The sequence below is a fragment of the Halichoerus grypus genome, chromosome 6, assembly GCF_964656455.1.
Source record: "Halichoerus grypus chromosome 6, mHalGry1.hap1.1, whole genome shotgun sequence".
Taxonomy (NCBI): domain Eukaryota; kingdom Metazoa; phylum Chordata; class Mammalia; order Carnivora; family Phocidae; genus Halichoerus; species Halichoerus grypus.
This window is the reverse complement of record NC_135717.1, coordinates 8,825,120-8,852,975: the sequence shown is the minus strand read 5'-3', so window position 1 is coordinate 8,852,975 and position 27,856 is coordinate 8,825,120. Positions and strand designations below refer to the sequence as shown.

At 55.5% G+C, this 27,856-nt stretch overlaps 1 protein-coding gene across 1 annotated transcript in view; it reads left to right on the top strand.

The window, feature by feature from the left end:
• Nucleotides 1-916: 916 nt before the first annotated feature.
• SRRM3 (serine/arginine repetitive matrix 3) overlaps nt 917-27,856 on the top strand; it is a 53,252-nt gene continuing 26,312 nt past the window's right edge. The window contains exons 1-3 of the mRNA XM_036072412.2: nt 917-1,053; nt 20,990-21,254; nt 27,554-27,655. Coding sequence (XP_035928305.2) covers nt 21,022-21,254; nt 27,554-27,655 — 335 coding nt within the window. The 5' untranslated portion in view covers nt 917-1,053; nt 20,990-21,021. The remainder of the gene's footprint in view (nt 1,054-20,989; nt 21,255-27,553; nt 27,656-27,856) is intronic.

Genomic DNA, 27,856 nt, shown 5'->3' with positions numbered 1-27,856 from the left:
TGGGCACACATGCACATAAAGCCGCACACACTTACAACAACCACACTCCATCCAGGATGACTCTCAGTGTCCTATAAATGCCTTCTTAAAATCTGCGCCCCAAGAGCACATCACTCACCTCACCCTAGTCTGGACGCTGCTCAAGCCTGCTCTGGCACTTCCAGACCCATTCCTTGGGACAGGAAGCTTCTACAGGGGCACCTGGTGGGTCCCCCGCAAAGGCCCCACGTTCCTGGCTTCCACTGCAGAAAGGTCTCTGGGCTTCCAAATCCTCTTCGGGAGCCCGCCCTACCCCTGAATTTCCCCGCACTCTGCCCGCTCAGTGTTCGGTCAAGGAAAGGAAGGTGTTAGCTGCAGGACCGACAGGCCGCCCAAAGCCACGAAGAGAGTAACCAAAGGGTGACTTGAACCCACGACGCCAGACGCCCAACCAAGCACCCCCGAAGGTCCAGAGATTCCGTTCTCAAATTCCTCTCCCAGTTAGGATGGCCCTCCCGTCCCCTCCCAGCCTTGGTCCAGCTACCAGGAGGCGGGATTCATGATAACAGGGGCCTCCTGGGGCATCTCCCAGTCGCATCCCAGGGCCCTATTAGACACCAGCTGAGCAGTCAGTGTCCTGGCGAGAACTCAGGATAGCGAGATCTGCTTCCAGTTCCAAATTAATAACCTCCCTGGCCCCGGGCGCCTCCAGGTGCTGGTGTGCTCCCACCCGCAGGGAGTGGAACTGATGTCGCTGCAGTGGCGAGTCCTCGCTCGACGCCCCGCTCCTTGCCTCTCCTGCGGGGGCCCCTCCGGGCCTGCGGGGGGCGCTGTGGGGGGCCGGGCCGCTCTGGCCGGCGGGCGGGCAGGGAGGCCGCCTCCATGGTGGTGCGCTGTCCAGCATTTCAGCAATCGGCGGCGGCGGCGGCGGCGGCGTCCGCGGGGAGACGGAGGGCGCGGGGCCGTGGGTGCCGCGGAGCTGCCCTGCCAAGCCGAGCGGAGGAGGAAGCCGGGACTAGCGGGGCCAGAGGGCCTGGCTTCAGCACCCGGCGGAGCGCGGCGGTCAGCGGGGAGGTGAGAGCCCCTAGTGGGGCGGGGGCATTTCCCAGAGGGGCTGGGGCTGGGTTGAACCTCGGGGCCTCCACGGTCGGACAGGGGCTCAGAGTCCACAGGCCCCGGAGCAGAGGGTAGGTTGGGGGACGGCAAGAGTGTTTGATCCAGGGTGCGAGACACTGGGAAACAGATGAGGAACATTGTTCATTTCACTGAGAGGAATGGAGAAAGTGGGAACCCCGCGGGGTCCTGGGCAGGACTCCCTTGGGCATAAATGACCATGGCCTGGCCCACGAGGATGCTAGGGAGGCCCCCACATGCGGTCCAATTGCCCTCCCCCAACTGTGGAGAAGGACCAGCTCCCTAGGGAAGGGAGAGATCAATGCAGGGACCCCCATGGAGATGCTGGTCACTGGGAGGGGTGGAGGAAGCAAGCCCCCACCTGAATGCTGGGCTTCTGTCCAGCAGGGGGTGGCAGCATAGGGGACAGGCTGGCCCCTTTCCCAGCTGCCCAAATGCCCCTAGGGAGGCAGGCCTGGCAACGAGAACTGGGTCTCACACAGGATGGCATTTACTCTAACACTGGAAAGAGGATGGAGGGTACAGAAGAGAAAATAGCCACGAGGAGTTTTGGGGGGTTCTCTGTGGCCTCCCTTGAACGCCTGGGGAGAGTTTCTGAAGCTCAGAGTGGGCCCGAGCTCAGAGCAAATTCCTGGTCTAAAGGAGAGATGAGAGAAGAGACGCAGCCTCTGCCTCTCATCCTCCTCCCCCTTCCTCTCAGGGCTCCTGCCAGGGCAGTGTTGAAGCCTCCTGCAGTTCCTGCTCCTGGCGGCAGGTCCATTGTGGGGATGGGTTTGGTGGGGAGCAAGAGTAGGGCACCCAGGTCTGACCTGCTACTTCAATGCTTGTGCTCTATCCCAGCTGTGACTTCTCACTCCCCAAAGACCTCACTCACTCACCCACTGCTGGCATCGGAGGGCCTGGGGCTGGCCTTTGGTCCTGTGTCAGGAGAAAAGGCAGGAACTTAGACGGAGAACAGGGCAGGGGCTGGAGACTTTCTTTGTGCATCTTAAGGTCGTGGCCCCAGCAGGTACCAAATTCTTCCCCAGCCAGAAATAGGACCAAGCTGGTTAGGAACTTGCTCCCACACATTACCAGCTTTTGGGCTCCTTAACTTTATGCCCCATCCCACTCTCCTGTGAGGGGTGGAGGAGGATTCTTGAAGGGTGAATAAAGACTTGATTGGATTTTAAGAGGTGGGGATAGGTGGGTAGGGTGTCATGGACTCTGAAGTCTGAGACACATGGGTTCAGATCTAAGCTGCATGACTTCAGGTAAGCCACTGACCCTTCCTGAGCCTGTTTCCCAATCTGTAAAACAGGTGTCATGTTAACAGCATCTACTTTGCTGTTCAAAGAAATAATCCAGATAATGGATGGGAGACGACTTTGGGGCTGGAAAATGCTGGGCTCGTGTTAGTCGATTGAAGGCAAGTAAGCATTTTTTAAGGAGGAGCTGGATAAAGGTGGGAAAGTTTTCAGCATTGTTTGAAGCACGTCTTTCTCTTCCCAGAGGAGGTGGACGTTGGCCAAGGGCCTCGTACCAGGCTCCGTGCTAGGCACAGTGCTGCAGATGACTCACTCAGTCCTCGCAAAAGCTTCCCAAGGAAGCCATCGTCGTCCCTATTTTGCCGCTGAGAAATGAGACTGGAGTAACTTTCCCAAGGTCACGAAGCCACCCAAGCTGTCTTCCCTGGGGCAGAAGTGCAGCTGACGACCTGTCCCAGCCCCTTGATAACAAGGCCCAGTTAAATGCCAGTTTCTTGATTCGTGATGTGGGCTTTCCAGGTGGGCAGCCTGAGGCGTATGAGTGAGGGTGTGCAGTGCAGTGAGGAGCTGACTCCCCCAAGGTCACTGGGATATTTGGAGGCGGAACGTGCTTTGAACTGGCCAGCTGGGTGCTCCCACCGCAACCTACCCTTGCCACTGTCACGCCTGCCAGAGGGGGACTCTGGGTCTGGCAGGCCCATCTGCTCACTGCCATACCCACTTCTCACCTCCTCTGCCTGCCAACCTCTTGCTGACCTCAGCAAGCCAGTGACTGCCTGTTCCTTTCTGAGCGGTTAGCCCCCACCCCCTGAGACAGGGCCATGGTCACATGCCACTGGCAGCACTGCTGGGGTCAGCCTCCCCTGCTGACTTTACTCTTCCTCTGCCCACTTCTTACTGCCCCCCGGGGCACAATCAAGGCTCCTCCTGTCCCAGCAGCCATCAAGGGCTCTGCTGAGGAGATGAGGGGAGCCCACCCTCCCTTCCTTAACTCCCGCACACCCTCCGAGCCCCTGCCATGCACCTGTCACTTCACATACGTGACCTCATTTCCCCCTCACAAAACCTGGAATCAAAGGTGTTTTTGCTCCTTTCACAGAGAAGCAAAACAGGGCCTGGAAGTGACGTGACTTTCCCAAGGTCACAGAGGAAGGTCTTGGTACAGCCCACAGCCACTGCCGCAGGGACCCAGTGTGGCTTCCACAACACCACTCTGTCCTCAATTCCCCAGGCTCTCCTGGATGAGGGTCAGCCAGGGCACCGTGGGCCGGCAGGAGGTGGGAGGAGGCGGGCGGGAGAGGTGGCTGAAGGACTCTGGGACAGAAGTCTGAGGACCTTCGACCTTCTTTCTGGGCCCATCTCCGCCCCTGGCTCCTTGTGTGACCTTGAGCAGGTCCCTTCCTGTCTCTGGGCTTCAATGTCCTCAGCCATAAAATGATGGGGTTTGCTGGATGACCCCCGAGAGCCCTGCCAGCACCACGATTTTAAGATCTCTCTGCTCTATAAATGTGTATGTCGGGAAGCCTGTGGTTCTATCGGCAGAGGTAGAAGTCACCTCCAAGTGTTTCAGGGCTTGATTTATTAGTTGGAGCTGAGATTTAAAATTCACCTGTCCCTCCCATCTACAATCTTGGGGTCTTAACTAAAGGGGGAAAATATGGCTCAGAGAGGCCCAGTGGCTTGTGTGGAGACCCCAGATTCTTTCACTGAGCCAGGATTTAGCCGTCCTGGCCCAGGATTGGACGTGACCTGCAGGGACACTGAAGATGCCCTCCATACTCCTCCCAGAGTTGTTCACTAGACTCCAGGAGGCTCCCAGGACACAAGTGCCCAGGCCCCAAATCCAGGGAAGCGGCAGGGGTGTGGTGGTTGAGGCTTATTCATGGTGTCTTGGAGAGGGAGGGATTTTGCAGCTGATGCTCTAAAGAGTGGATGCAGGGTCCAGGAGAGGGAATGAGTTGGTCTGGTGACTAGTCTAGTCTGAGTGGGGAGGGGAGATCAGGCAAGAAAGTTCCTTCTCAATTCTAACACCTACCTGTGTTAGGTGTGAAAGGGTGGGGGGCTCAGAGAGGAGGAAGGATCAGAGAGAGTAATCAGTGAGAGTGGGTTCAGAGAGGAAGGGGGGTGATGGGTTGCTCTGTGAGGAGAGAGAGAGGCCAGTGAGGAGGCAGGAGCCCCGATGAGCAGAGGGGCTTATGACAGGGAGGGGCTCATCACCAACAGTTACAGACTCCAGGCTGGCCCAGCCTAGGTTCTCACTGTGGTTTAGTGCCTGCTGAGACCTCTGGGTTCTGCTCCTTCACCTTCTTCTGGGCACAGGAGGGTGACAGCTCCATCCCCAGAGACCAAGCCCTGTTGACTCCATGTCCCTCAGAATGGGGGCCTAGGGGACCGGGGCAGGTGAGCAGGTCCAGGCTGCCCAAGCTGACTCTCAGCCTGGGAGAAAGGCCACAGTGGCCATGGGTGTCTTAGGTCTAGAGCAGCCCCCAAGCCCCAGGGACACCCCTACCCCCAGCCAAATGCTGCCAGCCCATCCACCTGCGGGGCTGCTTCCTAGGCATTCAGCCTGGCCTCAGCCTCCTGCCACCCCCTCCCTGGCCTCTCGCCTAATGCAGAGGCTGCTGTGCCAGCTGAAGCTGGCAAGTAGGGCCACAGTTCCTTTAGCATCCTGCTGGGGTCTTTGAGGCCTATGAGGTGGTCTGGGCCCAGTGAACCAGACCCTGGGCTACAGGCAGCTTCCCGAGCCGGGGTGCTCTTGGCCTACCTATTTTATTTCTAGCTTTGAGCAGGGCCTGTGGCTCTGAGACCTGTCCCATACTGAGCTCCATCCCCACCACCATCCCCCAAAACTCCCCAGGTTGGAGACAGGTAAAAGCAAGTCTCACTGAATTCTTGTGATTCTAAGAATGGCACATCTTCCTTGCACAAGACTTGAGAAAATAGAGAAGCCAAGGAGAAAATAGAAATCATCTGTAGTCCCACCACCCAGAGGTAGCCACTGTGAACATGGGGGATATTTCTTCCAGGATTTTGTCCATGTGTTCAGAGATACCTAGAGTTAAATAACTGGAAACACACTGTTGAGGGAAGCCGGCATCCTATTTTTCACTCTATCATGAGAATTCTCTGATGTCTTTAAAGATTTTTCAAAAAGCTTGCTTTAATGGCCATTTGAAGGCTGGACATGGCTGGAACTGCTTCCCAAGGGAGCCGTGAGAGCTGGGAGGAGAACCTTGTCCTCCACCCTTCCTTCTTGGGTGGGGCACACACCTTTCGGGTCTTCTGGCTATGGGGGTTTCCCTTGGAGAGATGGCTTTGGGCCGTGTAACAGTCAGCCAGAGACTGAGGAGGGGAGGGCCAAAGCTGCTGGGGGAGGAGGAGCATGTGAGGGTCATACATCCCCTTGGATCCAAAAAGACCTCAGAAGAAAGCTTAGAACGGGGAATCAGGTGATTGCCAGTCTCCTGGGCTCTGATCTCATTTAGGTCCGAACCTCCACAGTCGGGTCTGTTTCCTCCCCTGTACAATGGGCATAAGGATACCTGCCTCCAGATGTGTGATGAGAAGTGACTTGGGCCAGGATTAAATCCAGTGTGCTCCCCCCAGACATGGCAGCCATCTGAGTGTGAGACCACATGGTCAAGATCTACGGAGTGCCTCCTGTTTTCTGGTCCTGGTCTGAGCACTGAGGACCCAGGAGAACCAGGCACCAACCCTGACCTTGAGGAGCGCCCAGACTAGTGGGAAAGGCAGGCATGAGGGAACAGAGCTGATGTTCTGATAGGGCTGAGGTGACCATGGTGATGTGGGCAGCCAGAGGAGGCTTCGGGGGGGGGGGGCATTGAAGTTGGGCTTTCGAGAACAACAGGGAAGGTGCCAGACAGAGAAGGCAAGGGCATGACACTCCAGAGACCAGCGTGGACACAAAGGTATGAAAAGTCCTGGTGAGCTAAGAGGATAATGAATAATCTAATGTAGCCATAGCACACAGGGCATGCCTGGGAGTAGAAGGTGGAGGGCAGCCCAGGGGGCAGTGACAGGCCCGCGCAGGTCGAGGAGGATCTTAAGAACCACTGTAAGCTGGGGATTTATTTGGAAAGCAGTGGAATTCAAAGAAGGCTTTGGAGCATCGTCATGAAATGGTCAGATCTGCCCTCTAGGAAGCCCACTCTGGCTGCATGGGGGTGGGGGGAAAACATGGAAAGAAAGAGACCAACTACAAACAGGTGGGAGGTTGAGAAGAGGTGACTGCAAAGGGGACAGGTACTGGAGACATGCCACCGGGAGATTGTCAGGGGTGTATGTGCACGTGGGAGAAAGCAAGGCCTGTGGGCCAGGGGCAGGGCAGGATGGGGAGCCCAGCCTTGGCTGCTGGCCTGGCCCTCAGAATCAGACAGAGAACCCCAGGCTGGGGGAGCAGGCTTCAGGACTGGCAGAGGAGCCAAGCCACCCCTTTTCCCAAGAGGGCACCAGAGGGAACTTCTGGGATGGGAAGGAAGCTGGGACACTCAGCAGGTCCTGCCTCCAAGCAGCCCTGTCCCCCCTCCCTGTCTGGCCCTGTCTGACACGTGCTTATTTGTCCCTGTGACTCATCCATCAGTGTCCCCAGACACCTCTCTTCTCTGCCTCCAGATTCGCTCTCCCTCTGTCCCCTGCTCCTCATGTATCAAAAAGCAGAGATGATCATTCATTCATTCATTCATTCATTCCTACATCAAACTTTTGCTCAGCACCTCCTCTGAACTTAACAGCTCAATTACCATTGTCATCCCCAAATTCTGTGCTAGGCGCTGGAGAAAGGGAGAAGCAGCCCTCCGTTCAGTGGGGAGCAAGGCCCATAAACTGGTGAATGTTTTGAGACAGAATATGGGTTAATGAGGGTGCGTTCCAAGGACAGCTGGGTCACTGGCAGGGAGGGGAGGTTGCTTGCCCAGTTGACTTTAGAGCCGGCTTCACAGATGGACTTGATAGGAGTACAGGTTTGCCAGGGGGAGGGAAAGGGGAAGGCATTTCTGGCAGAGAGAACAGCATGAGCAGAGATGCGGAGGGAAGAACACCAAGCTCTTGGGGAACAGTGTGGCTGGAGAGTCGGGGTCTGGGCCCAGGGGCTGAGGACCAGGCTGGAGAAGGAGACCTCATGAAGGGCCTTAGTGCCAATCTGGGGGGAGGGGGGGCCGGGCCTTTCTCCCGTGGGCGGTGGAGAAACCAAGGGATGTTTCCAGCAGGTAAGCAAATGGCCAGAGCTGTTTCGGGAAGGTCACCCCGGAAGGACAAACATGATTTGGACAGATGGAGAGAATTGGGGGCCTGCAGTGTGTTTTCAGAACATGGGTCACATGGCCAGGGGCCTCTCCTACTGCAGCTCAGCTCCTCCCAACCCGGGACACCCAGAACCACGGCAGCCATGGGTCTCTAGGTGCAGAGTACCTACCTCGGGGTTTCCAGAACAGCCTGTGAAAAGCAGATTCCTGGGACCCACCCATAATGATGGATTCAGTGTGGGGCCTGGGGATCTGCATTTTTGAAAGCTCCCAGGTGATTGTACATGCCAGAGTTGGGAACCAGCGCCTCGTCACTTTGCCCATGCTCTTGCCTGTGCCTGGATGCCCTTCTTCCCCCTTCCTCGACCTCTTTGAACGTCAGTGTCTTCTGGACAATACCTTGTTCCAAGCTCTCCTCCCTCTGCGTGCCCCCAAGTGTCCCGTGCTACTTCCTTCTTGGCCCCTCTTGTATTCTGTCCTGGCTGGTTGTTTACCCTTCTGTCTCCCTAGGCCGTGAACACCCATTGGGCATTTCCCATGTGCTGGGTCCTGCTCTAAGGGCTTCCCGTGTACTAACTCATTAGTCTTCACAACGTCCTCTGAAGTAGTCAGGTCACAGCAGGGCGATACTGAGGCACAGAGCGGTTAATAAAGTCACGAGCATCACCCAGCTAAGACACGGTAGGAACAAAGAGGCCGCACCGTTCGATGATAGCACAGACTAGGAGCTCTTGGAGGGCAGGACCCCTGTGTTAGTCACTGTTGTGGGTCCCCAGTGCAAACACAGGGTCTGGCCTATGGGAGGTGTTCCGTGCGCTCAGCTGTAGGATGGGCTTCAGGGTGACGACACCCTTCCAGGGCTGCTTTGCAGCTTGGGGACGTCCAACAGGGGTTGAAGCAGCAAGGTGCCCAGTCTGGAGTGGGGATGGTGGCAGCAGAGGCAGGGACTCCTGTCTGGGATTTTAGGGCAGAACAGTTTTCCAGACAATAGCCCTCCTCTGCTGTGCTGAGGTGCAGCCTCTCCGGCATAAATCAGACCCTCTCAATCCCGGCCAGGGACCAGGGGAGGGCTTGGGGGGGTGGGAATCAGACAAAGCCCCGATGAAGATTCTGGGGCTGATGGCAGAGCAAAGTGGAGACTGGGAGAGCGGCCCCACCCAATCACCCAGTCTGACCTTAAGGGACTCACCCCTTCCCAGAGCAAGAAGAGCCCCCACCATTCCTGCCTCCCACCCACAATCCCTCAGGAGCCGTAGGTTATTGTCAATGATGTTGTTAATTAACTGCTTAATTAACTATTTAGGCTAATCAGATTAATTGACATTAATTGGCTACCATTTGTCAAGGACCCTGGAAAGCTGTGCCTCTCAAAGTTGAAGTGTGTGACTGGGGCTGAGCAGGGGAGTCAGGGAGGTGATACGGTGCTGCAGAGCTGAGGGAGCAGATGGCCGGCAGTGGCAGGACCAAGGGCGCCGGGACAGCCGCACAGGGACTGTGCATCTCCCAGTGGCTCTCAGGGCTGGGCCCTTGGACTCCTGAGTTCTGGCTCTTCATGCTTTGGGAAACGCATCACTCTTCCTGTCCTTTAGTTGAATTAAATAAAAAGGTCTGATGAGGGACCAGAGGGAAAAGGGAGATACTTTCCAACCTTAAGGGCTGTAAAGACCTCGGAGTGGGGAGACAACTTAAAATCCTAAATAAGCCATTATATAAGTAGGTCACCGCATAACAACTGCTGGATGGCATGCATATATTTGGCTAAAGAAAAAAAAGGGAAAGATGAGCAGTATAGGGTAGATAAAATATGCAAAATATCATATGTGATCAAGTGATCAGATTTGCATTATTTAGTCAATTACAGCCCCCAAAACCCACAGTACATTTTTATGCCTGTTTTAAAACACAACTTACAGTTTTAACTTATAGCACTTGAAACAAAAAAGAAAAAACTACTATGAAATGCATCCTACGTTTTGAAAAAGAAAAAAAAAAAATGCCAACCCACTCAAAACTGGGAGTGTGAATTCAGAGCTGCTCTCTGAAGCTTAAATGGCTTCTACATCTAGGAGGCCAACGCTGGGCTGGAAGTTGGTAGCCTTGACTTTTTCGCAGACCCCCTGTGGGTCCCTTGTCCTCTCCAGAATCCCTGGGCCTGTCTTCCTGAGTGTTTATGTGGAGCACAGGAGGTGTGAATTTTGAGTATTCTGGAGATGAATACAAATGTGAGGGGAGAAAAGGGGTCCATTTTTGCAGGAGGGTCAAGCTGCCAGGATAGGAGGGGTGCTTCCTGGGTAAGAGGGGGACCTGGGTGACAGAGATCTCTAGCTTGGTAAGGGAAGACCTAGAGAACAAATGTGGGGTCTCTCTCTCTCCCCCTTTACTGCCCGATCCTGCAGCCCCTGGGGGAGGAAGGACCAGAAGAGACTGGAGGCTGTTGCCTAGCAACAGGAGGCGCATCTGGATCGATGGGAATGGCAGGCGAGGCTCCAGCCCCCAGCCCGGCTCTCTCTCTTTGATCTCACCCGGCCCAGCAGAAACCTGGGGGGGATGCCCAGGGCAGCCTGCTTGATTAGAGCTGAGTCAATAGAGGGAATTTTCCATAATGAGATTGTGTGGGCAGTGGAGGCCGCTGCCCTGGCTTGTCCTGTCACCCTCCCCAGTGGGTGGAAGGGGCTTTCTATCTGTCCTGCACACATCCTTCCTGCTGAGAACTCCCGGGGCAGCACATCACCACCAACTTTGATTCTTCTAAGTCTTGGACCACCGGAGACTCAGAGCCCAGCGCTACCCTGGCCCCAGTAGTACCCAGGCCCCTGACACTTTGGCCAGATGGGGAAACTGAGTCTCAAAAAGGAAAAGAGATCTGATCCTACAGCTTCTGGCCCATCTTACCCTTCCTCAGCCCAGCTCCCAGGTGTGAGCCTGAGGGATCTGGTCCTTGCGGGGAGAAGGGGGTGAAGGGCATGATGGAAACTGATGTCGGCCCACGGGCTTGTCTGATTTCACTGCAGGTTCAGCCCCAAAGGCCAGCTAGGGAGAGTCCTCAGAGAGTACGGAGTCCTGGCACACAGGTATCTCTCCCCAGGATGCCTCGCCAAGGCCATCTGGCTTGGACCCTCCCCAGAACACAGAGATCACCTCCCTGGCAGCCCATGCCATCAGTGACAGCTCAGCCATGAAAAGCTTCTTTCTCCGGTTACACCTCCCCCCACACCACCCCCGCCGAACCTCAAATCTCCATTCTAGCTCAGGCAGCCACAGGGAAGCTGTCTGCCATCCGAAGTCCAGTGAGGACCCTGAAGAGAAGCAGAGTGGGCTGGGTGGGACGGGGTTCCTTTGTTCCACCGGAGTGCAGGGAAGGGAGACTAATAGACTACTTGTTTGTTTGGGATCAGCACTGGTCTATACAGGTCTGCCTTCCAAGTTGAACTGGTCTGCATTATTTTCAATGACCAGTGTTGCATGTTCTGATCTATTCCATTGGTCTTAATGCTGGTCTGCATTGGTCTGTGGGTTCCCCCACTGTCCTCTGTTGATGAATCCAGTCTGAACTCTGGCTTCAGGCCCTCTGTGGCCTGTCCTGGACTGCACTGGTCTTGCCAGGGCTGTACCACCTCAACTGCGGGCTCCTCTGTAGGGAGCAGACAGCTGAGGCCTCCTTGTCCTTAGGGACCTGCCACCCAAGTCCTCTGCTCTGGGACCCCAAATCAGAGCCAGCAGAAACAGGGACAGGGGCCCTGGGCTGATCGGCGGGAGCCCGGATGCCAGGCAAGTCCTTTCTACCCATTCAAAGACAGAGCTGAACTCCAAGGTTTACCGAGTATATGACAATGTGACCTGTGCAAAAAATGCCAACAAACGCAAATTCTGGGCACATTGAAGCAGTAACCAGGGACCTTTCCTGCTGAGGTCTCTGGAAGTGGTAAAAAAATAAGTAGTGAGCTCCCCATCAGCACAAACACAGGCTGAATTTCAATAAAAGTTCACAGATGTTTTAATAAAGGCTCACAGATGGGTTGCATTGTGCCAAGCTCTGTGCTGGGCACAAGGGACACAAAGATGGGTGTTACTCTTGGAGAGCCCTTGGAGCCCCTGCCCTGGGAGAGCCCCCACCAGGCCAGGGAGCAGTCACAGTAGAAAGAAGTAGATGCTCAGAGTGGCAGCCCAAGGGTAAGGCTCTGAGAGCACAGCAGAGGTGCGTCCCCCACGGGAGGTCAGGGAAGGCTTCACAGAGGAGGAGATGCTTGAGCAGTGTCTTGTAGGGAAAAATGGAAGGGAAAGGGCATTCCAGGCAGAGGGAACAGCAGGGGCTGGTGTGTTCTAGAGTGCAGTGTGTCTGAGACACAGGGGGTCTGGACAGGTTGTTTGGGACTCAGGTGCCCGCTAACCTACCTGGGCTTTCTCCTGTGGAGAGTGGGCTTGCCCTCCCTCCCTTGCCTGCCCTGGACACCCCAGCCTGGCTCTAGGAGTTTGGCCAGCCCCGCCGCATCCATGCATCCATTCCACAGCAGACCCAGGCTGTAGGCAGAGGACAGCTCCAAGCCCCGCCCAGGCCTGGCTGGACCCCCACTCCCCCCGAGGGCTGCAGCCCAGGCTGTGGGGCCAGCACCCTCGTGGGCCAGGCTGCCTGCCCCTCCTGGAAGCGGCCCTTCCCCCAACCCAGCCAGACCCAGCCCCCGGGGCTCTGGCCAGAGCCTGCCTCCCAGCTCCTCCGGGGGCAGCAGGAAGCTCCGGCTGCTGAATAATTAAAAGGAAGGCTTTCAGCGGCTCTCCCTCCCCCCTGCAGCATCTTCTCGAGGGTTGGGTAACAAACAGCAGTGCCAACACCTCCCAAGAGAGACTCCAAGGAGGCAGGGAGGAAGCTCACTCTGCTTAACCCTCTCATTGCTGGCCTGCCTGAGTGCCTTACTCCCCAGTTTCATGCTGCAGGCTCTGTGGGGGTTTTATCTGTGAGAAGCCGCCTTGTAGGCCTGCTAGTCTTTACAAGCTGGTGCTCATTTGGAACGGTGCTTATCTACCTGATCTGTTCTGATTTATACTGATCTATAGGTCTTACTGGTTAACTCCCGCCTGTAGTGTTTTAAGACCCATTGGCATTGTTTATGGGTAAGACTAGCAGTTAATGCTTATACATAGAACTTACTATGTACCCTTAATTTAAGGGCTAATTACTTCACCCCTAAACTGGGGGTGGGGGAGGGATTTATATTAATCCCATTTTACAGGTGAGGAAACTAAGCACAGAGATTAAGTCAGTTTAGGGCACATGGTAAGCGCCTTGAACCCCGGCTGGCTCTTCGGCCATTTGCAAATCTATGTCTGAGCTGGGCTGACCCTTAGGGTCAGACCTCTCTCCAAAGGGCAGGGACCCCCAAAAGTGAGGGCACTGGGCAGCAAGAGAGATCCTTGAAAATGCAAATCTGACCATGACCTCCCCAGCTCAGCAGCCTTCACTGGCTCCCCATTACCTGCAGGGTATGGTCCTAGCTCCTCAGTTCCCCGGCCCCCCTCCCCCAGCCCTCTGTGCTCAGCCATGCACAAGCCCATGCTCTTCCCTCTTTCCTCTTCAAGCCTTCTTCCCACACATCCCCACATTCTGCCCAGGACATCCTTCCTCCCCTTCATTGTCCCACAAACTCCTCCTTATGCTTTAAGATCTTGCCTCCAGGAAGACCTCCCAGCTTTGCTTCTCCCCACACACCCAACTCAGTTGACGTATCTGCCATATCCCCCATCCCAGCACTCATCTTGCTACATTATAGGCATTAGTGCATCTTCCCCTGCATTTCTTATCCTCGGGGGTGGGGGCAGGGGCAGAGTGGCCATTCACTGAATAGCTGTGACATGAATGAGTGACCTGAACCTAGGGCTGAGGGGGCTGTTACGTGGTCCTGAGCCCCCAGACCCACCCTCTCCTTGTACAGATTGCAGGGAAGGCTTCCAGTTTGTTCTACCCACTACTTGATGACCTTTGCCCATCTCCCCATGCTCATGCTTATGGCCTGGGGGTTGAGAGAAGGGTCCCCCAGGGAAGGGAGGGGTACTAGGAGAGCAACCCCCACTTCTGCTCCAGGGGACATGTCAGTGCCAGGGGTGGGGGTGGGGTAGGGGCACACCCAGATTCCTTGGACCCAGTGGAGATGGGTTTTCTTTTCCAGCTTGATAAAATATCTTGAGAAGCCGCTACGGTTGCGCACTCATTTTTACAAAGACCCGGACTTAGTTTCACAACCCAAGTACCTGGTTTCCTGTGTGTTTGTAAGTTCCATCACGTTTCTGATGTGCCACATCAGAATTTTATTCCTCCAGGAAACTCAGGAGGCCTGCCCCTCCCCACCCCCCTGTCCACACACTGGGCTTCTTCTCTGGGAGGGCTCACCCTCTGTTCACAGACTGGCTTCACCGCATCATGCATCCCACAGACCCTGCCCCTCGTGGTCCCAGGTCCCTGGGCAGGGCCAGGCCTTTGCCCTCAGCCTGTGCTGTGCCCTGTCTCCACTCCTTCTTCGTTCTACAGACTCATCTTTGGAAGGGCCAATTCAAACACCATTGCCTTTGTCAAGCCTTCCCAGAGCTTCACAAAACAGATGCCCTCTGGTCTCTTTCTTGTTCCCCCAGCATGGGGTGGGGTGAGGAGGGTCATCAGGATCTGTCTTCATAACAAGCTTGTCACTGAAAGAATGAACCGCGCCCCACCACATTATGAAGTAGGGGGTATTGTCTCCATTTTACAGATGCGAAAAATGAGCCTTGGGGAGATTTAAGGACTTACCCTGGTCACCCAGACGGAAGTGGTAGAGCCAGAATTCAAGCTCAAGTCTTCTGGCTCTGAATCCATGCTCTTTGTCTACTCCCCACCCCGGTCCTGGGCCAACGGGAGACAGAAGGACCTTAGTGGCAAGATGGTGGTTAAATTGTGTGACCATGGATCCGGAGCTTGCTTGAAGCCATGGAAATCTGTACCTTGAGGGGGTGGTGGCCCCGAGTCCCAGCACTATATCTGGGGAGGTGGGTCTCTAGAGGGCAGGGGCAGGTAAAGGAGCCCCCAAGGGAAGGGTGCTGCTCTCTAGGGATCAAAGGGGGCCCCAGGGGGCCCACCTTGGGGGTTCTCTAGTGCTCGAGGCTGAGATGGGAAGGGGGAGAAGTAGCCACAGGGAGGGAAGGGAAAGTGGCTGAGGTCAGTCCAGCAAATTCCTCGGAATGGTGCCCACCCCCTGCCCTGGCTAACCTCTGCCCTCTCCTCCCTCCCCAAACAACTACCTGGTTCACTCCTGGGTTTCAGTCTTCCCAATGTAATGACAACTCCCAAGTCAGGCCCCAGATCATAGCCTCCTCATACCCCTGATCTGAGGCTTCCTAGGCATCTTCACCTGGACGTGTAGGGATTCCTCACACCCATTGTGTCCAAAAGAGGACAGTCACCATTGACAAGCAACGATAGTGACCACCAGTACCACCCATGAGACACTCATCGCATGCCAGGCACTGGGATAGCATTTCCCAGGGGTTAGTCCTTTACAACACACCCAGAGGGAGAATGCTATTATTAGTTCCATCTTACAGGCAAGGAAACTGAGGCACAGAGTTTTAGTCACATGACCAAGGTCCCTCAGCTCATGAGTCCCCCCCAAAAGCCTCCATATCTCCCCATCAAACCAGGGTTCCCCAGGGCAGGTCCTGCTCTCCCCCCTCAGATGCATATGTGGTCCACTGCCCCCTCCCCAGACCTGGCCAGGTCGCTACTGTACCTGAGCATCCTACCCTTCTGAGCCCTGGGGTGAGTGATGAGCTCGTTAGCTGAGAAGCCTCTGTGCCTGTCAGCAGACTGGACCCTGCAGTACTGCCAGGCTGCTTCGCCTTCAGTGAATCTCTCCCAGCAGAGCTGGGCTTGAAGGTACCTGCAGCCAGACTGTGTTCCATCCTGTTCTCAGCCAGGCCAGCTCAGGGGAGCCTGGCTTGGGTCTGAGGGATGGAGGCCAGCCCAGGGATTCAGCCATAAGACTTGGAAGTCAGGGCTCCGGCTCTTGAACCACTTCCTGGCCAAGAGGAGAGGAGATGGCCCGTCCCCCCACCCATCAGCCAGCATTGTTAATATGCACCGTGGGTATGGCTCCCCCCTCCCCCCATCTGGGCTTGCCCTTGACAGCCTCAGGGCTGAGCTCTGGGGGTGGCTGGTGTGGCTCTGGCCACTGACTACATCAGCAGGAAGGGGCCAGGCTGAAGGCTTGGCGGTATATATATAAGTTAGTATTGCCTGGATTTCCAGAGGGGGAAAGGACCTGCGGGATCTTTGAGTCCACCATCTTCATTGACCAGTGGGGAAAAAGGGTCCAGAGAGGGGGACTGACTTTCTCAGCGTCTCACAGCCAATCAGCACTAAAGACTTCCCCCATTTGCTGCTCTACCTCCAAAGAAACTCAGTGTAAATGTTTCCAAGGACCTTATCATGTTAGGGTCAGGGTGAGAGTGAGGGCCTGCTTGACCCCCAAAAGCTCCTCACTCTCAGTGCACCCCCAATTTGCCCTCCATGTTTCCCATCACAATAAACGGCTGCACCATCCATCTGGTCTCCCAAACCAGCCCATGAGCTCCCAGATGAGCTCCCAGATGGCCAGGATAGGGTCATGTTCATCTCCAAATGCCCAGCCTTTCATAGGCTCAGGCCCGAGTAGATGCTGGGTGGGTGTTTGTTGAGTGAATATAATGTCTACTTCCCGTTCAAACATTCCTGTGATGGAGAACTCACTTATATTAGGATGAACTGAACTGCTTTTTTTTCTTAAAGGTTTGATTGCTAAGAGGGAAAAAAAAAAAAATCCTGTCTTGGGCTTAGTTGAAGTCCACTCTAGCTGACTTCCCTGCAGGAGTCCTGGCTTTCTTCTGGAACAGCCCAGATTGGCGAGTGTGTGATGGAGGACGGGCAGCGTCAAGGGCACTTGAGAACTTGTTATAAATGCAAATTCTCAGACACTACCCCAGATCTACTGAATCAGAAACTCCAAAGCTGTGTTTTAACAAACCCTCTGGGTGACTTTGATGCTGAATAAAATCTGAGAACTGCTGCTCCAGACACCAGCTCCCAATGGCTGGTCCAGAGAGAGTCTGTGTCAGAATCACTCGGGAAACATGAACGATGCCCCAGAGATTCGGGTTCAGTAGGTCTGGGGTGGGTCCCAGGTAGGCTTGACCTATAAAATACAAGACACCCAGTTAAATTTGAGTTTCAGATAAACAATGATTTTTTTTTTGTATAACTATGCCCCAACTATGAAATTCATGAAATTCAAATTTAATTTAACTGTGTATCTTAGTATTTTTTTCTTAAGACTTTTATTTATTTATTTATTTGAGAGAGAGAGAAAGAGCACAAGCAGAGGGGCAGAGGGAAAAGGAGAAGCAGGCTCCCAGCTGAGCAGGGAGCCCCATGTGGTGTTCGATCCCAGGACCCTGGGATCGTGACCTGAGCCAAAGGCAGATGCTTAACCGACTGAGCCACCCAGGCGTCCCAACCCTATCTGATTCCCTACAGATTCAGCCAGGTTTGGCCTAAATCCTCTACAATCCTTCAAGTATTTGAAGATAGGGATTCTGACCACCTGTATACTCTTATCACCTCCCTATTCTAGAAATCATGTCTTTGTTGAGGCAGCCTAAGATAACATGCCACAATATGATATTGACTCGAATCGGGTCTGTGACCATTGAAAACCCCTAAATCCTTCCTAAATATGCTGCTTCTAAATCATGTCTATCCCATTCCAATTTTAGAAAGTTAGCTTGGGATCCAGCTTCAGAGTGAGGGATTTGTCTCTGTCGTGTTCCACCTTCTTCAATTCCTTTCATCTTTCCAGCCTACTGAGTCCTTTTAGAAACTGACTCTATTTATGAGGCTTCCCAGGTGCTGTCCTCGATGAATCTGATCATCAGATTATCAATGTTCCATCCAGTCAGTGGTGAACATACCAGATCAGACATGGGTGAGGACAGAGCCCTGTGGTCCTCCACTAAATACCTCCATCTAATGTGACATTGATCCATGAATCAGCTCCCTTTGAGCACAGGTCAGTCTTATCCACCGATTACAACAGTGCAGAATATTCATTCCAATAACCACAATATCTCTCTCTCCTTATGTAGTTTCACAGGGATTCCATAAAAGATAAGGTCAGATGCCTCTCAGAGAGACCTTGTGCCTGCAGTAACTCCCTGGTCGGCTGGCCCAGCACCTGCAGCTTGGAAGGAAATGGGCTCCACATGCAGTGACTATTCTTAGGGGCCTGGCGTTCAGGAGTCAATAACCTATATCTGATTCCTGCCTGGTGGCGGCCTCTAACCCACCAGGTGAAGTTGGTAGAATCCACCATCTGTCCCAGTGAAAATCCAGATGGCCCCTGCCCCTGTGCCCATATACCGTCTCTTTTCCTTCTTAGAGCCATTCCTGAAAGATTGCCCTCAGTGGGCTAGCAATCTTAGCCAGGTGTTCTCCTAGTGCTGGGGATAGAACTGCTCGGGACGGGGTCTGGAGATCTGAGTGTGCTCAGAACTGCTCCCACCAGCTTCCCCTCCCCGCTGCCCTCAAGGAGCTCAGGCCAACTTCTAGGCTGGAGAGCCTCGCCCATGTCAGAGAGAAAGCATGCAGGGCAGCATGGCTCAGAACCTGGCTCCGTGGGCTCCCCTGGAGCTGAAGCACTTTCTCCCCATACCCTCAGCATGCCTCTTCCAAGTGGTGGGTAGGCTCTGGGGAACCAGAATGAGGGGATCCCTCCCCTCAAAGGGCTCACAGTTCAGGAGGGGGGGTCAGATGCAAACAACAAGTTGAACTTCAGTATCTATAGAGGTGAGGACAAAAGCTGGAGCACAAATAGATAATGGCCCACTCTTCCTGAGAAGCCAGGACAGCTTCCCAGAGGAGGTGACACTTGGGCTGGGCCCTGAAGGATGAGCAGAAGCTCCCCAGGTGGAAAAGAGAGGAAATGGAATTCCAGCACAGGGGAACTCTATGGGCAAGGGCCCAAAGGAATGAGAGTACATGTCTGGGGACTGATGACCAAGGCCAAGGGGCTGGATGTTGGCTACAGGATGAGGCGTAGCAAGGGAGGAAGTTGCAAGATAGCATAAGGCAAAATGTGAAGGGGTCTTACACGTTGTTAAGGACTCTGCAGGAGGCAGTACTCGATCCCGCCTCCTGTTGTAATTATCTTCTATTTGTTCCACCCGTGTGCATCAAGCTCCACCTGCTCATTCAGGCACTTTGCTGGCACTAGGAGTTGAAAGCTAAGCAGCCCTCAGTGCGGGGGCGGGGGGGGGGAGGGCAGACCTATGAGCCCACGGTGACAACAGCCACTAGAGGCTATTAACCAGGGCATGACACAGTCTGATGTGCTCCTGGACTGATCTCTCAGGTTGCTGATGGTGATGGTGGGGTGGGGGGTGCGGGATGGGGGAGGCAGGATGTAGAGGCAGCGGATCAGAGTGAGGGGCTTGGATTTTGCTGGTGACAGGAGGGGAGCAAGTGGATAAATGGAAGCGATGTTGAGAAGAGGGGATAGGGGACCAAACTTGGTGACAGGTAAGCTGTGGTGGGCCAGGGCAACAGGGGTCTCCAAGCCCCACACATGTCCACACATGTTGGTCCCTGGTGTGGGTGACCAACAGCCAGAAGGGTCACCCATGGCCAAGCACTATGGCCAAGGCAGGTGGAGAGCAGGGCTCTCAGAGCTCCGTGTGGGGCTTAGTGCGTGTGTGGTGTTTGTGGGTCACCCCACGAGAGGCCCTGGTGGAACTGGGTGCAGGGCTGGGCTAGGACAGAGGTGGGAAGCTGGCAGGGCTTAGGGATGGAGAGAGAGGTTAGAAGAACAGGTTTGGTCTGTAAAGCCCCAAGAGCCTTCCTCTCCAGAAGAGTCTAGATGATGCTCCCAGGCACAGGTAGGGACCAGAGGCTCAGAGAAGGTCAGTGACATCCTCAGCGTCACACAGCAAGGAGTAGAGGAGCCTGGCCTAGAACCCAGGGGCTTGGGATTTAGGGGGATGAAAAGAGTTTATGTTCTCATCGTCACCATCACTGCCTGTCACTCTGTCCCCTTCCCTGCCTTCCAGTTTTTGTGGCTCCGAACACCCCCACCCCCATCACTCCAAGGCCAGTGAGGGGAGTGACTGTTGTGGGGTTGTGTTGCAGGAAAGGCCCCATCCAGGATGTCCAGACATGCCCAATCCCTTCTTCCCACCTCCCTCCACAATTCCCTCTTTCCCATCCCACTCCCTGGGAAGGAGGCCTCTCTGTTGCTTAGCAACTAGCTGGAGCCTAGGAGAAAGGAAATGGAAATAGCTGGAGGTGCCTCCCCTCTGTCAAGATAGGTCCTTGGTGCACAGGAGGGTGCTTGCACATGGTGCGTGTGCATACTCTGCTCTGAGCCTAGTGTGGAGCCAGGGCCTCTTACCTTTGGAGCCATGCTGCCTCCCACGTGACTCTGAGCCTGCAGGAGGATGCGGCTGTCTGCAAAGCTAATGTCGGTGCCATTTTGGTCACATCTTCAGGAGCAGTGTTTCCAGAACAAAGGAGGGGACAGACCTGTGGGTGTCCCTCTGGATCTGGCCCACCCCTGGAAGGCTGGCTTTGGAGACGTTGGCCAGATCAACTGAAAACTGCGTGTGTGGTGGGATTGCAGTCAACTGCATCTTCCCATCTCCCACAGGGCTGCCCTGGGAACCGACTGGGAGTGGGGAGCCCATGTAGCCTGTGACCCCATAGGCCAGCAGGACAGTGTGTGTTCAGAGTGAGGTGGAGAAGTTTAACTGAGGCTGAAGGAAAAACAAAAATAAAACTGACAGATTTTACCTGGGGCACCTGGCTGGCTCAGCTGGAAGAGCACGCAACTCTTAATCTCAGGGCTGTGAGTTTGAGCCCCACATTGGGTGTAGATTACTTAAATAAATTAAATAAATACATAAATACATAAATAAATACTTAAAAAAAAAGACAACAAATTTTCCCAGAGACCCATGTGCTTCCCTGGGGAAGTTACTAGCAGGTGTGCAAGCAGGGGCCCAGGAATTGGTATAAGGGAGAGTGCGTTGCCTAGGTGGTTACTAGGTCCCTGGAGATGACTATTCCAAGCCCACGGCCGTTGGAGGCATTCTAGTCCAGCATCCACCCACTTTGCAGATGGGAAAGCCTGATGTGACCCTGAGGTGTGACCCAAAGGTGCTAACCTGACATCAGCCCCCGCCCCCGCCCCCGCCCTCAAGCATGAGAGGACGCGGATTAGAGCCATGAGTGGGCCTTTAAATCTCCAGGATTAACCCGCGCACAGGAGCTTAGCAGGTGGCCGAGAAGTGACCACCGGCCTGGTGTCTGTGTCTGTCTCGCAGGGCCGAGGCCAGCGGCTCCGGGGCCAGCCGCCATGTCCTCCACCGTGAACAACGGGGCGGCCAGCATGCCGTCCCCCCCGGATGCGGCGAACGGCTTCCCGCAGCCGGGCGCCTCCTCGGGGACCTGGCCGCGGGCGGAGGAGGAGCTGCGCGCCGCGGAGCCGGGCCTGGTGAAGCGCGCGCACCGCGAGATCCTGGACCACGAGCGCAAGCGGCGCGTGGAGCTCAAGTGCATGGAACTGCAGGAGATGATGGAGGAGCAAGGGTGAGCGGGCCGGGGGGCGGGGCGGGGCGGGGCGGGGCGGGGCCGGCGAGGCTTGAAACCCCGCGGGCAGGCCAGGGGCCAGACTGATCCAGTCGGGGTGGCGCCCTTGCAAGGCCAGACGAACTTCATTCATTTATTCGTTTATTCAACCAATAAACTGTCCTGAACGCCTGGTCTCCGTCGAGCTCTGAATTAGGCTCAGATTCACGGACGCCAAGGAGACACAGTCCATGTCTTCCAGAAACATCCAGTCCAGCGGGGCCGGGGGTGGGGTGTGGAAGAAGCATCGAAACATCCATGGCAAGTCAAGGTCTCAGTTTGCCCTTCTCTAAAACGGCTCTATTGAGCTTCCTGGACTCTGCCAAGCAGGTGCTGCAGCCACGCCCGAGGGCACAATGGGCCCTTACTACGGGGGCGGGGAGACTGCCTGTGGTTTCAGCAGAGGAGTTCCTGCCGGCGGCCACACCTGGAAGCTTCAGTTTTACCTGTCCTGTTCAGAACCAGTCACAGGGACACGCAAGGGCGCCATGTACTGCGCTGTGCAATGTTGGGCCCCAGAGCCAGATTTGAGTCCCTTCCTCAAAGACCACCCCTCACCCCCCTACTCCCTCCCCATCTCAGAAGAGAAACAAGCATGTTTATAACCAACTCCACCATAAAACAAATTAGAATCATGGTTATGGGCCAGGACAGGAGAGGGCCAAGTGCTTCAGGAGCTCAGAGGAGAGATTCTGAGAAAAGATGTTTGAATGGGCCTTGAAGGATGAGTAGGAGTTCGTCAGGGCTTGTGCATTGATCAGTCAGTAAGGATCTTTTTAGGGACTTCCCTCAAAAGTCCAGTGGAGACAGGACAGGCCTAGCACATGGAGGTGGAGGCAAAGAAACAGAACAAAGCCATTCCCATGGTGCAGCTCCAAGAAAGCTGGTGGTCCCAATGTTCCATTTTGCATCTGCCCTGAGTATTTTGAAACTAGTGGGCTGGCTGCTGAGTGGGAAACAGGGCTCACCCATCAGACTTGTACTGTCAGTGAGCTGAGAAATCACAAATGCCCAGAGTGCATTGGGTCCCAAAGCCATATGGGGGCAGATAGCCTGTGTCCAAAAGTGCTTCCAAACCACACCTTTGTCCACCCAGGCCTCCTGGGCTCCCCAAGAGGCAGCCAAGACATGGCTCATCATCACCGTAGAGCCCAGGAAGACACTGAGGCTCAGAGATAGTCATTGGCTGCAGGCAGAGCCAAGGCTGGGCCTGGATCCAGGGTCCTCAGGGGACAGCCAGGCAGGGTCCCTGGGGCACAGAGACTTGGTCCAGGTGCGGGTGGGGAGGGTCCCTGCAGGGAGCGATAAAAGGATGGAAGGCAGCTGAAAGGAGGCTTCCAGCTGGCAATGAAACCAGGTTTGATGAGCCGTGGATGTGGACAGAGGAAATGAGATCCCTTAGGGACAGGGTCGAGTAAGGGGTGGGAAGAGGAGAGCCCGAGGACCTTATCAACCTACAAATCCTGCTAAGTTGGGAGACTCAGGCCTTGAAGGGATTGTGGGCAGGTGGGCAAGGTTAGGGAACAGGAGGGGTGCCTGGGCCAGAAGAGGGCCAGCCTTCTGTTCTGTACTCTTGGAAACTGCCTCCTTCCCCGCCCCCCCCCGGAGCCCCACCTCCTTCCTGAGCCCCCTCTCTCCCCCTTGCAGAGCCCCATTCTATCAGGGAACTCCTAAGGCCCCTTCTCATGGCACCTCTCCCCTCCAAGCCTCCTCACCCTGGCTGAATCTCCTCCTCCAGGAGCCCCCAGCCCCTCACTGCACACCAGAGAGTCATTATGAGGGCAGCCTTAGGCAGAAGGGGTTGGCGTTTGGCCATGTCCTTGATGTCAGTCCCCTGGCATCAAGGACCCATGCCTCTCTGGGAGGCACCCACCAGGTCTCCAGTGAGTGCCCTTTCCCCCACCCAAGCCCTCACTCCAGGTGGTCCTTAGACTGGAGTCTCCTGGAAAGCTAGCTCTCAAGTCACCAGCCCCCCACTGCCACCCCTTAGCAGCAGTCTGGTCAGTGGAGGGCACAGCCCAGACGTGAGCAAGCCACGGCTACTTGGCCTGTGCGATAGGGAGTCGTTCTGAGAGTCCCATGGGCTAAAGATGTTCGGGGCTTCCCCACCTCCAGCCAGTCCCCATAAGGTGCTCCACGAACACTGGGCACCCTTGCTCTGTTATAGAATCTAGTCATTAATATCTGTTTCTACAAACACTGGTTCATTCGAGCTTATTTACCAGGTTCTCAGGCATTTGACAAATATTCCCACTAGTCACAGGAACACACATTCTTTGGCCCCATTAAAAAGCAATCCCTTCCCTAATATTGATGAATGGCTGGCTAATTCACTGGTGATTGATGCTGCTTTGGAGTCACCTTCCCCGGCAGCCTCCGCGGGCAGCCTGCAATCACTGGAGGGCCAGGACCAGAGCCCCCCCGTGTGGTATGCTGCTCCCACCCCAGCCCTGACTCCCTCCCACACACACCCACCTATGCCCCTTCCTGTGAGGACTCCCGAGGTGCACAGAGCCTGGAGCTTGGAGGCCTCCCTTCTCCCTGTTCTGTTTCCTCATCCATCAGATGGGAAGAGGAAGGCTGCCCACCGCCGCAGAGCTGCAGGGAAGAACAAATTAGTGACCAAGGAAGCGATTATTTAGGAACCTCCAGGTCTGGGCAGAAACGGGCAGAATGACACAATTTCTAATCTGGGGACCTCTTTGAAAATGCAGTGTCTCCTTACTGCACCCCAACCTCAGAGGGCCATCCAGGGAGCAACAACGAATTTGGCCTGTCCTTCCCTTGTGACCCCTTCCTGGTGGGGACACTGAGACAGGTGTCAATGCCCTCCCTGTCCCCAGTTCCCTGGCCAAGCCTTTGACTTTTAAGCCTGAGATTTTGGCACGGCAGCTGGACCCCCTGCATGGTCTTAAGCTGGCAAGTGCTGCCACCCCCACAAGGAGTGGATGGTTTGGTACCAGCCTCCCTATCTCGGCCCTTGCCTCCAGGCCCTTGCCTCCAGGGAGAAGAGTCCCAGGTGATTCCCAACCTGGGACGATGCTGACCTGGCAGGGGTGTGGTGTGGAAAAAGGCAGGGAGCCTAGGACTACTAGATCCTCTGTCCCTCCTGCTCTGTGACAAATAGTCCTTTTTTTTTTTTTTTTAAGATTTTGTTTGTTTATTTGAGAGAGAGAGCACGAACCGTGCGGAGGAGCCGAGAGAGAGGGAGAAGCAGGCTCCCCGCTGAGCAGGGAGCCCGACTCGGGGCTCGATCCCAAGGACGCAGGATCATGACCCGAGCCTAAGGCAGAGGCCCAACCAAGTGAGCTACCCAGGGCCCCCAAATAGTCCTTACTATTTATTGAGCAGCTACTATGTGCCACCCACTGCACAAAGTGCTTTGTAAGCATCATTTCCCTCAATCCTTGCGACAGCCTTGAAAGACAAGTTACTACCCCATTTCACAGATGTAGAGGCTGAGGCTGAGAAGTGTATGGACTTGTCCAAGGTCACAGAGCTAGGAAGTGGGGCGTGCCAGGACTCAAAGATAGGACTGCCTGGTTCTCGGCCTCTTGCCTTACTCATGGTCCAACGTGGCCTTGGCTGAGGGTTGACCTCAAGAGGCATGAGGGAGCAGGAGACTTGGAGGTAGTGGTTGTACCCAAGACCTCTTTGCCCATCCTCGGGTCCCCAGCTTCTCCCAGCAAGATGTCCCGGGGCATAGAGGGGTCCTCCCCAAGTCTCCACGTCCATTCAATCCAGCCCTCCCGGCCTCCCAATGACACATGCTGGAGTCCTGGAGCCTGCCGGCTCTAGGTTGAGCCCTAAGTCCCTTCCCTGCACACGTCCTGCTCCAGGTCTCAATGAAACCCTGACTTCTGCTCCTACCACCCAGCCTCATATGCTCCACAGACCCCAGGAGTCCGGGGAATGTGGACACTGGCCTGAAGCCCATCCCGTTCAACTGAGGATCTGGCCCAGCCTCGCTTTTGGACCATCTCCTCCCCAACCCCTCCAGGCCCAGGGCCCCATGCCTAATGGCCCAGCCAGCCTATCTCTCCCTCCCAGAGCCCTGTGAGCCGGGGGCTGGGCAGTGTGGAAGGGCCTCTGCTGTTTGTCTCTATGCTGCTGCCAATGACAAGCCTGTCCCCCGAGGAGAAGGTGAGGTGGGAGGAGTTCCTCTGTGCCTCCACCACTTAGAAAGTGCGACCACTCCTTCTTCCTGGGCACCAGGACAGCCCAGCCGACCAAGGGCTCTGCACTGCCCAACAAGAAAGGCCAAGGCACCTCCAGCCAAATGCCCAAGTCTGAGGCTAACAGGGACTGGGGTGGACATTGATGAGCCAAGACCCAGGCTTGGAAGAGAGGGGCCCCTGCTCTTGCAGGCATGACTTAATCCTCCCTACGGTGGGCCACAACACAGGTGCCTGGACCTGCAGAAGGACAGAGCACAGCTGGGGGTCAGGGGATGCGTGCTAAGAAGCAGCTAGTGCTCCTCATGTAGCCCCTGACATCCTCAGTTGGTCTCCAGGCCCCAGTCATCCTGCGTCCTTGATGGATTGTTGTCCGCTTCTTCGCCTGTATCCTCATGGCCACTCTCTCGCTCCGACTTCACCATCTCCTGCACAAACCCCTACAGTAGCCCAGGGCCAGCCTCCCTGCCTCCAGATCCCTCCCCTCCAGCCGTGCAGCTACCAGAGACAGATGTCCAAAATGAAAATCCAGCCTGCAAACAGTTCAATGCCTCTCCATCACCAGCCACTCGTTTGTCAAAAAAATGTGGATGCCACACGTCAGACAAGGTGCCAGATGCTGGGGACACAGTGGCAATCCAGACAGACAAGGCCCTGCCCTCAGGGAACTCCCAGGCCAGTGCAGGACACAGAGGAGTCAGTCAACAGGTAGCCTAGCACAAGAGCCACCCGAGGTACAGGTTGCTATGGAAACACAAATGTGGGCACCTAACGGGGCGGGGGGGGGTATCCGTCCTGCTGTAAACATCCCATGAGCCACGTCTTTGTGCTTAGCCATGATTATTTCCACAGGGTAAACCTGCAAGTTAATTTTATGAGTCAAAAGATGTGCCCATTTTTTAAGGGTTTTGCAAGGACTTGCCAAATTGCTCTCCAAAAAGGCTGGGCCAATCCCAAACGCCTGTTGGAGAAGTTGGGGGTGGGGGAGAAGGGAGGAGAAGAGGAGGGAGGACAGCCATGGGGTCCCTGAGGGGCAACGACGTGCCATTTTCATGGACATGCTCCGTGCAGAGGCCTGGGTCTGCTGTGTGGACAGAGCGGCTGGTGAGCAGAGGACAGACACAAGACAGAACCCGGTTCCTGTTTTGCCACCACCATGTTTTCCATCTGGGACAATGACCTGCAGCCCAGGAAGGGGAGAGGGAGGGGTTTAGGACCCCGAGACTCATTCAGTAACAGACAGGTGCTGTGTGCCAGGCACAGGGCAAGGGGCTGGGTGAGCAAAGATTCCCCCCCACCCCTGCCCTAGGGCAGCGTGGACACAGGCTGGAGGGGGACATGCCAGAGGAGCTGAGAGGCCCTGCAGCGGCTGTCACAGGGGCGCAGTGAGAGAGGATCATGATGGACCCCAGGGCGTGGGAGCAAGGATGATCATTCTGGACTTTGGTCCCTAGCCTGAGCCTGGGCTTAGGGAGGGAGGGAGAAGGGAATAGAGAAGTCAGGGGATTCATTCAAGACCAGACCTCACCCACCTCCCCTGCCAGACTGGGAAACATTGGATCTAGCACTGGGATCTGGGACAAGCCGCTTGGCAGCCTTGCTCATGCAGAGGTTGGGATGCTCTGAGGACTTCCCAAGGCTGTTGTGAGGATCAGATGTCTTTGAAGCCAGGAAAGCAGAAAAGGCCTGGATCTTCATTTCTCCCTTAATATGTCTCCAGAGAGTGACTGTAGTCTGGATGTGGGCGGGCAGTCTGCCCTGGAGTAGAGGAGGACCGGGAGGAAGGGCACACAGCCTCTGCTGGACAGTCTCCCCACCTCTAAGAACAACAATTCCTTTAGTTCATTTGGTTGTTTGGCTAGTTGTTGCTTGTTTGTTTAGTTGGTGGTTTGCCTGGCTTGGTGCCAAATGGGTAGGTCTTGAGCTTCCCCAGCACTGAAAGCCTTGCTTGGTGGTGGGACCTCGGACGGGTCGTTGCAAGCTGGAAGGTGCACCTGTGATGGGGGGAGGGGTGGTGTAGGGGGAGCAGGCAGGGAGGGAAGGAAAGCCAAGACAGCAGCCCTCACCTTCCCCGTGCCCCTACAGGTACTCAGAGGAGGAGACCCGGCAGAAGGTCAGGACTTTCCGGCAAATGCTGATGGAGAAGGAGGGAATGCTCACCAGGGAGGACCGGCCTGGGGGCCACATGTGAGTGCTCCCCTGCCTGGGGGTGGGGCAGGGGAGGATGTGAGCTCAGGCAGCAGCTGGGTGCCAGAAGGGCCTTTCTAGAGGGGGCTGGGGGGGGGCAAGGTGGAGGAGAGGGCATGCATCCCATCCACTGGAAGCTCTGGCTGGCCCTGGGCACAAATCAGGGGCCACTGGGCCCCCCAGCATCCCCCAGGGCTCCCC